The sequence below is a fragment of the Amphiprion ocellaris genome, chromosome 10, assembly GCF_022539595.1.
Source record: "Amphiprion ocellaris isolate individual 3 ecotype Okinawa chromosome 10, ASM2253959v1, whole genome shotgun sequence".
In the NCBI taxonomy this organism is placed as follows: Eukaryota; Metazoa; Chordata; class Actinopteri; family Pomacentridae; genus Amphiprion; species Amphiprion ocellaris.
This window is the reverse complement of record NC_072775.1, coordinates 12,472,146-12,481,183: the sequence shown is the minus strand read 5'-3', so window position 1 is coordinate 12,481,183 and position 9,038 is coordinate 12,472,146. Positions and strand designations below refer to the sequence as shown.

Genomic DNA, 9,038 nt, shown 5'->3' with positions numbered 1-9,038 from the left:
TCGCTCCTCTTTCCAGGGTAAGGCTGTGGTCTTTGATGTTCCCTTTGTTGTGCTACTATTTTAGAAACTGCAGGACTCCATCTGCTGGTGAAGTGCTGTAATACAAAGTTATCAATATTTGTCATTCTGAATAATTGTGATAAACACATAAATATTGAACATGTATTTCAGTGCCAGCAGCCACAAAGTGTTTGAGAGAGAGCTGGTGACTGATTTGAAAAGTCAAATATGAAAATAAAATCAGATGAGAAGTGAAAATTGGACTATCCTTTGGGTTCATTTTTTTGTGTAGCACAGTTCATACAGCAAATTCAAACACTTCTCTGTGTACTTTCTGTAATGTGCTTTTATTGCAACCTAGTGTCCTTTTATTGTGACCTACTGTCTTTTTATTATGACTTAATGTCCTGTGTTTTATTGTCACTGTTATGTTTTCTTTGTGTTCTTTTTGCAGTGTGCCTTCATTGCGACTTGTTGTCCTATGTATCACTGTTATGTCTTTTTCTTTTTTTGTGTTTTGCCGTGGGACTGCGGATGTAAATTAGCATTGTTGCTATAATCTGGCATATTTACATCCATTGCTGTCTAAATAGATGTTCATTAATGTGCACTGTCCCTGTCAAATAAATAAATAAATAAATGCATCTTTCATGCATTTTGAAAATGAGTTTAAAAAAATGGAAAAAAATAGGACAATAATAATAATCATAACATAAGAGTATGAAAAGTGACATAAGTCTGGTACCAGTAAATTACATGAAACGACAATAAAAAAATAATTTTAAAAAATAACTAAATATACACAAGCTTAAAAAGATCATCATCAAGTATATATCAAGTACACGCACAGACAGAGAGAGAGAGTAATAATAATGATAAAACAGATAATATAGGTTAATATGCAAGTGTAACAATAGTCACAAATAGGTCTGGTACCACTTAATTACTTGAAATACTATATATAGGCAAACTTGAAAAGCTTTATAGTAGAGTTTTATTAATCCAGCAATAAAGCAAGACATTTATATATTGGCAGCTCGAAGTGCTTCTAACAAAAAAGCAGATAAAAAAAGAAAAAATTGTAATAAAACATAGGACAATAAAATGCAATGGCACACAATAAAAGTGATAAATAGGTCTGATACTAATGAATTACATGAAACTACATTTAAAAAAAACATTCATCAAGCTGATTTTTTAAACATTACGTGGCGCTCTGGAACACTGGTGTGCTTTTATTTAGACTTTATGTATGTAGTAAGTGTGTTATGTGTCCACAGGTGAGTGACCGGAGCCGCAGGTAAACTGTGTCGTTACGGCAGGGTGTTTACTCGGCTACGTGCAGACGTCACGGCGTATGCATGGTATCCCAGCATGCAGCAGGAGGCCGTTGAGAGATCCAGCAGCTGGTAGTGAGTTGCGAGAGCGCCGAGCAGACAGCAGCTAGTGGTCAACACAGCAGCGTCGTTTGCCACTCCATGTGAGATAAACCGAGCTGTCTACCTTACAGGTGACAGAAAATATGCTGTTCGGACGCCCGACGTGCTCCCGAAGCGGCTTTTGAGTCATCATTGTCACCCGGTTTTCATTTTGGAGGATTCCTCCCTCCATCCTCCGGATCGCACCGAACAGGCAATGACAACGGTCTCAGCAACCCCGCAGCAGATGAGGGACCGGCTGCTGCAGGCCATCGACAGTCAGAGTAATGTGAGTAGAGCCAAGGCTAGCAGGCTACCTAGCTAACGTTAGCTTGTTTACTTGCACTCCGGCAAAGTCGACATGCTAATTCTCCCAACAGCTGTCATTTTACTGTTTTAATGTGTTTATTAAAATGTGTGTTTTACGTTTTGGGTTGGCACCGGCATGTCCGATGTCTCGGAGAGGCACAGAGACGCTGGACTCTTCAGTTGACAGCTTGTTAGCTAGTTTAGCATTAGCATTGCCTCCTATATACAGTAATCTGGCGTTAACGCTAGCTGGTTTATGTAGCATGCTAGATGCTAACCTGGCCCTTACACCAAAGCGGTTTAGTTCCTTCAACAGTATGACGGGATATAATCCGCACATTAACCTGGAAGACAGTTATTTCACTAATAAATTGTTTGTACGTCCTACCAAGTGTCCAGGGTTTCGTGGTAGACCGTCTGAAGCTAATAATTCTATGAAAACAAAGTACGTGAGCTAGCTTGCTAACTCTTAGCTTGACTGGCTAAAGCTACGTTTTAGGAAATAGTCGGACCCTTCCTTCTCAAGTTAGTTAAATGCTAGCGGTAGCCAAATCAGCTAGCACAGGTAGGACCACCGATACTTCAACGTTGATTGACTTTGTCGACAGGGTAAGAAGCTCCATTAAAGTTTAGAATTTGCGCCCCCGGTTTTTGCCCAAATGCTACGCGTTTGTTGAAACGTTTGCAATGATGGAGGTTTTTTGAGTTGACACTTTGCCATCTTTACTTTGCAACGTCGTTCTGTCGCTCTGAAGCAGACGGGCAAGCTAATGTGTCTCAGGCTAACTTGGAAGCTAACTTGCCCCCTTACACACGTTGCAGGCACGATTCAGTAGCTCTGAGTTTTTTCACACACTGGGGTATTTGGAACATCATCAGTTTAGGAGACTTGGTTAGTCGTGGGTGTAACAGGCACTGACAGTACCTACAGCATATCAAGAGTGTTAATGTAGTTCTCAATTTGTGAAGGGCTTCCACTGTTATTGCTTGTGGCAGTGGTAGTTTAAAGCCACTACCAGTTATATGCTAGGTTAAGTTATTTAAATTGTGTTTCTCCTCCTTGTAGATATGCAATATGGTGGCTGTATTGGAAGTAATTACCTGTCTTGAAAAGTATCCTATCACCAAAGAAGCACTTGAGGTAAGATGTATTGTCTGTGCATTACTGATGTAGTAGTTATTCTGCTTAATTTGTTTTTAACTCTCACACATATTATTTATGTAGGAAACTCGACTAGGAAAACTGATCAATGATGTAAGGAAAAAGACCAAGGATGAAGATCTTGCTAAGCGTGCTAAAAAACTCTTAAGGAATTGGCGAAAGCTGATTGAACCTGGACCAGCTGTGGTTGCGAGTGCCCCCGGGTCTACCAATGGCAGTTCGCATCCCTGCAGAACAGAGGCCTCTCCTCCTGACATTTCCTTGCCAGGAAAAGGTGTCCCAGAGGTCAAAATCAGAAATGATGTTCACAACACATATTCACCAAAAGCTGAGAAATCAAGCAGCCGCAAGCGCCGGGCAGAGCACAGGGACAGTGGAGTGCACTTACCAGAAAAAATCCCCAAGATGTCTTCATATGATAACTCTGTTTCACCACCACCCACCAATGGGATTGTTGGCAGTCCTGATCTGCTGCCTGACCAGGAGGTAGTCCCGTCTCCTGACAGATCTCGACTAGAGCACCTTGATAATGATAAAGTTAACAGAATTCCAGTTAACGCTGTCAAGCCTCGCCCCAGCTCTCCTGGAGTTGCCAAACCACCTAGCACTTCCTCTTTGATCAAAGTTGCTGTCATACAGCAACAGGCCAGACTGGATGAAGGAGGAGGGGGCTGTTATCAAGCCAAAAGTCCACGCGGCCTCACTAGCAGTCCAAGAAGCCTGAAGCAAGACACAATGACCAAGCGCTCTTCAGCATATGCACCGAAAGGAACTCCAATCCCAAGCCCTTCCTCCAGAGACTCTCCCTTGTCTTTTTCCCAGCCTGTATCTTCTCCAAGCCAAGCCTTTTACGCTGATAAGCTGCCACATTCTTCTCATAGGTCTTCAATGCACTGGGCTACTTTGTCAGAAGTCCCGTCTCATTACTCACCACCAGACGTATCTGCAACACTGGAATCCCCGTCAGTCTCCCCTTCCCGCTCTCTCCCACAACAGACCTTAGAACTCCACAGACCAACATCTGAGGAAGCCATGGCTGTGTCTGATGATACAGACGGGACAACGGTACCCAACTCGGAGCATAAAAGGAGGAAGTACAGATCTAGAGACTACTCTGTCAACTTAGATGGCCAGAAAATAGAGGACACCACTAAGCCTGTACGGTTAAAAGAACGTAGATTAACATTTGACCCTGTCACAGGTCAGATCAAACCTCTTGTGCATAAAGAACATTCTCAAACAGAGGAAGCCCCCACTCCTGACCCTGCTGAGACCAGGCAGAGAACTGAAAGCACTGTACATCAACCAGCTGTCCAAATCCCAATCCCGACCTCAACCCCAGCCCCACCCTCAGCACCAACCCCTGGTCCCAGTCCCAACCCCTTTCACCAAACAAATTGGAAGGAGCTGTCTAGAAATGAAATCATCCAGTCCTATTTGAACCTTCAGAGCAATGTGCTCACCTCCTCGGGGGTTCAGGCCCCTAGTGCACACTTTTTCATGTCAGAATATCTGAAAAGGGAAGAACAGGAGATTAAGGAGTCAAGGAAGACGCATGTTCTGCAGACTGACAGCTCAGTAGGGGATTTACCAGGTGTGAGCCGGGAGGTGACGGATGACGACCTGGACAGGATACACACGCAGCACTGGGTGGGGGTGAACGGTTGTTACGACACCAAGGGTACCTGGTATGATTGGACAGAGTGCATATCACTGGACCCTCATGGTGATGAAAGCAAATTGAACATCCTGCCATATGTTTGCTTAGACTGAGGGGTTTGGGAAGGTTGTTCTTTTCCACTCCTTTCTTTTGTCTCCCCACAGAGATGAGATACTTTGTGATTTTGTTTGTCCACTGTGAGTTTGGCAAAAAAAATAACAGGCCTGCTAAACCCCCCTACCCACACCTCTTCCATTTTCTGTGATAATCTATTAAGATTTTGGTATAAAAAGCATAAAGATTAAATGAATAGTTGAGTTTGTAATATTAAGGGCTGTTTCTGTTTTATTTTTCAAACTGAAAGCCACAGGAATGATGAGGCCCGTGTTGCAGAGTACTGCTGCTATCTAAACGGCAAAAGGGAGCACAGAATTATTCCAGACATCCTGAAATGGTGTTGCAGTATGAATGTTCAGTGTTGTATCCCAATGTCAGGCACACTGGGGTAATACTGGTTCCCTTTTTATCTTCTAGTTTTTACAATGTAGGGCTAAATTTGAGGGAAGGCTGGGGTTTAGCTGTCCTGTCCAGACCACCATGTTGGTGCCCAGAAAAGGTGTTGATAGAGTTCATCTAGCACAGTTAGAGCCGAACGCGTCCAGATTATGAAATACTGGAACATCTTTGGCAGTTACAAGAAGCTTTATGTGAGATATAAAGAGTAAATTATACATTTCTTATCATGTATACATCTATTTATTTTGACCAGTTCATTTATGGGATGTTAATCAGAGCAGATGTTCGAAAAAAAACCCTACAGATTCTTCTTTTTTTTCTGTTTGCATCACAGTGTTGTCAGCCTAATCGTCATTGTTAAAGGGGGCATACAAATGTTTGCATGGTCCTTCTTTAGGATTGGCCACTGCATTTGGTTGTTAACATTCCAGACTCCACCCTTCACCCACTTTCTCCATCTCTTCACACAGCTCCTAAATGTCCAACACTCGAGTTCTGAAAATTAACTTCATTTCAAATGGTTCCATCAGAATAGCGTGGTGCTAATTTACATTTTAATACAGTGAGCAACATCTGTCCATCCACTTTTTCCCTTTCAAATAATGAAAAATGTCAGATGGCGTTGCTCAATGATTGCATTCAAGAGACAAAAGCAAGGAAGTATTTTAGTGCTGTAACTCACTTTATTTCCATTCCTTTAGATATTGTTTGCCTTCGGAAGTTCTTTGACAGTATTTTTCTGAGTTAAAAAGCCTTAGTGAATGTACAGGATTGTGATCTCTCATGCACTTGTACATAAGTTGACAACTCCTTGGTCGTTTCATCACTGATTAAATTCAAGTGTGAATAGTGACTGATGCTCCCACAACTTACCCAAGTTATGCGCCCATAGTTTCCTCAGTTTCAGACACATTTTCAGTTTTTACAGCTGCTTTCAAGAGTTTAGAACACAGTTTGGATGAGGCAACATTTCTTTTGCTTCCGTTTTTAAATTCAGTAAACATAAAAAGGAGATATTTAAAAAAAAAAAAAAAAAAGCTGTGGGCATGAAGTATTCTTGGCATTTTCCATGTGACAAACAACTAATACTTAAGTTTGGTTTCCCTTACTGCTCATTGGTCACTACCATTTTTCTCACATGATTTAAATTAAGACCGGCTTCTGCTCAGCCTCTCTGTCCATTCATCCTTTCAGTCATTCATCCCTACCAATGTGCCTTGGTAAACGGTAAATCTGGATTTGCTTCCGCACAAAACGCACCAATTTGGAGCCGGGTTTATATGCGACAAGTCCAAATCCCGTGATCAATATGACGCTGGTATATGCACCGTTTTCTGTTGACTCTTTTTGTACACATGGATTGAGCGAGGGTGAAGCTGCAGACAATGAGAAACTGCACAAACACAACACAGCTGGCAATAAAGGAAAGTGCTACAACTGGTTGATAAGAATCTGTTTTTCTGGAGTTTTGACTGGGGCATCTTTATTTGTTCAGTGTTTAACATTCTCAATTGTTTGAAAAATAAAATGATCTAAATCTTGAGCTCGGCCGACTGACTCGTGGGTCTTTTGCGGTGCCAATAAATTTTACAATCTAAAAAGTTGTTTGCATGTCACACTTTTGAAATCATTTTTGAGCTTTGTAGATTTTTTTTTGCCTTTCAATTGGAGCTTCACTGTAGAAGTTGAACCATGCTGGAATTTGTTGTACTTACCCAGTTTGTCCATGCGGGGGTGCACATTGTCCATTTGACTCCTTTGTTTGCATCAGTATGTGATGTAAGATTTGGATGCTGAGAGTAATTTCAGTCCAGTGGGAATTAATTGATCAGATGATTAATATATCTATACACCCACGAATAATATAAGGATCTCTATTTAAAAAAAGAAGCACAGACTATATTGTCCTGTATCAGTGGAAGCCTGAAGCTGTCAACCTCCACAGTAAAAATGGTCTCCACAGTGATATTTTGTTAGATTGCATGTCGGTTACTACATGTCTGATAGGCTAAAGGATTGTCATGACTACGTCACTCCCTGCATGACTCAGTGAGATGACGTAACTGCATCGTAGATATCGGCATGAGTAACTCCCCTCCCCTCAGGTGTATTTACCCTCAGACTCTGAATCATCCCGCTGCACACCTGTATGACGTAAACATCTGCCACACAAACCCAGAAATGCAGCTGCTGTGTTCGTGACCAGACAGGAGCTCAGGCTCCGAGCAGATACACCTGAGCTTAGGTCATGGCTACTTGGTGAGGTTTTTACTTGTCAGGTTAGAAGGATTCAAAGTTGGAGCAACTTTTAGCAACATTCAGTGAGGTTGAAAGTGTGCTGATTCACCTAAAACGGCTTGAGCCTGGCTGATTTATGACCAAGAAAATCCCATCTGAGAGTCTGGGTTTAGCTTTGCGAGTCAAATCAATCATCCAAATAGCTTTAAATCAATAAACTGATTTATCATTTCGTCTCGAATTGACCAGAACTTTGCAAAAGATGCAGCTGTGAGTTGTTTGATTTCATTCTGTAATGTGTCAGACAAAGCCTAACCCGAACTTCACACATCTTTGCTCATAATGACGCACAACACTATCATTTTTACTGTGGAAGTCCCTAACCTCAGCCTGAACAGTCATCTTCACCAACAGGCCGACGTTCTGTAACTAGCTTACTGCCGATCTGACAAAACGGCTGGTTATGTGTCACAGTGAGCTCATGTCAATCAATAATGTTACATTCACTGTGTTTGTCAAATAATAGTATGACTGGGCAGGTCAGTTCCCCATTCTTCTCTCCACTTTCCTGTCTTCCTCTCACTGTGACTGTCAAATAAAGCTGCCAAAAGGCCCCAAAAAATGTAAATAATAGTCTGACTAATGATGGTACTCAGGCTGGAACATTTTAACACTTTTACCATAACAAAGATCCCCCATCAGTGATGAAAAGTAGAACTTAAAGGTAATCTTGAGTTTTCCCATTTGCTGCCACTTTAGACTTTGACTTTACATGCACAGGGAAATATTCTACTTTTCACTCCATGAGATTATTATTTTTTTGATAACTTTAGTGACCTTGGAGATCAATAATTAAATATGATTTAATACCACAACTGTATAAAACAGCTTCAAAATTAAAGTGATGACCAGATAATTACATGAATGATAATCTGATAATATAAACCCTAAAAACAAATGTTTGGGCTCAAAGAAAAGATTTACTCAACAATTTGCATCAGTTTTTTGACTTACGACAACTTCTAATGAAATTATGTTCAACCAACAAAATATACTGAGTTCACTCAAATCAATCAGTTGTGTTTAAAATATTTTGAAGCACAAGCACAAATTTTCAGTTTTATTCACCCCGAATCTGGAACTCAAGGTCTAGAAGACTTAAATTATCAAGCTTATAGCTTTAATTTACAGTGATTTAAACTTTAAATCATTAAACACAGAAAGTTCAGTGTCAAATACACACAATATTAAGTTGGTATAGTTACTCATCAAATTATCAAAATGAATTGATTAGAGTGGGTTTTTTTAGATTAGAAAAAAGATTGTAGGTTTCCTGAATTACGTTTTAGAGTACATTACTTACATTTTATGCTGATTTAACTCTAAGTTGAGTATTTCTACACCGTGGTACTTCTTTTTTAGGTCTTCTACATCTGGTCTTTTCTGCTCTTCAGTGTAAAACCTGCCATTTTAAGGCAGTTTTTCAGTCTTTGGTGTCCAGAAAAAGTTAGATACCCTAGAACTGTTGTGTGGCACATTCACAGGAAGAGAAAGAATAAGGCCCTTTGGCTGGAACAGAAACCCCAGTTAGTCTTTCCAGCTCAGCTAATTAGACACTGTGGCATTAAAGTGTGAAAATCTTCTGTCTTTACAGTCGCATTGCGCAACATTCCGCATGCCAGGAGCAGCTCCTGTTATCTAAAGACATTACATCACCACAGTAGCTCGCCGTACT

General features: G+C 40.9%; 1 protein-coding gene across 1 annotated transcript; it reads left to right on the top strand.

The window, feature by feature from the left end:
- The first annotated feature begins 1,381 nt into the window (after nt 1-1,381).
- On the top strand, nt 1,382-6,608 carry crsp7 (cofactor required for Sp1 transcriptional activation, subunit 7). The gene is made up of 3 exons (XM_023267688.3): nt 1,382-1,707; nt 2,794-2,868; nt 2,953-6,608. Exons 1-3 carry the CDS (start codon nt 1,636-1,638, stop codon nt 4,660-4,662), a joined length of 1,857 nt encoding a protein of 618 aa, XP_023123456.1. The 5' UTR covers nt 1,382-1,635; the 3' UTR covers nt 4,663-6,608.
- The last annotated feature ends 2,430 nt before the right edge of the window (nt 6,609-9,038 follow it).

What these genes read in the sequence shown, in the direction of transcription:
- crsp7 (XM_023267688.3), top strand. Translation starts at nt 1,636, where the DNA reads ATGACAACGGTCTCAGCAACCCCGCAGCAGATGAGGGACCGGCTGCTG. An exon ending in CCATCGACAGTCAGAGTAAT is followed by an intron (nt 1,708 to 2,793) that starts GTGAGTAGAGCC and finishes TCCTCCTTGTAG; the next exon opens with ATATGCAATATGGTGGCTGT. An exon ending in TCACCAAAGAAGCACTTGAG is followed by an intron (nt 2,869 to 2,952) that starts GTAAGATGTATT and finishes TTATTTATGTAG; the next exon opens with GAAACTCGACTAGGAAAACT.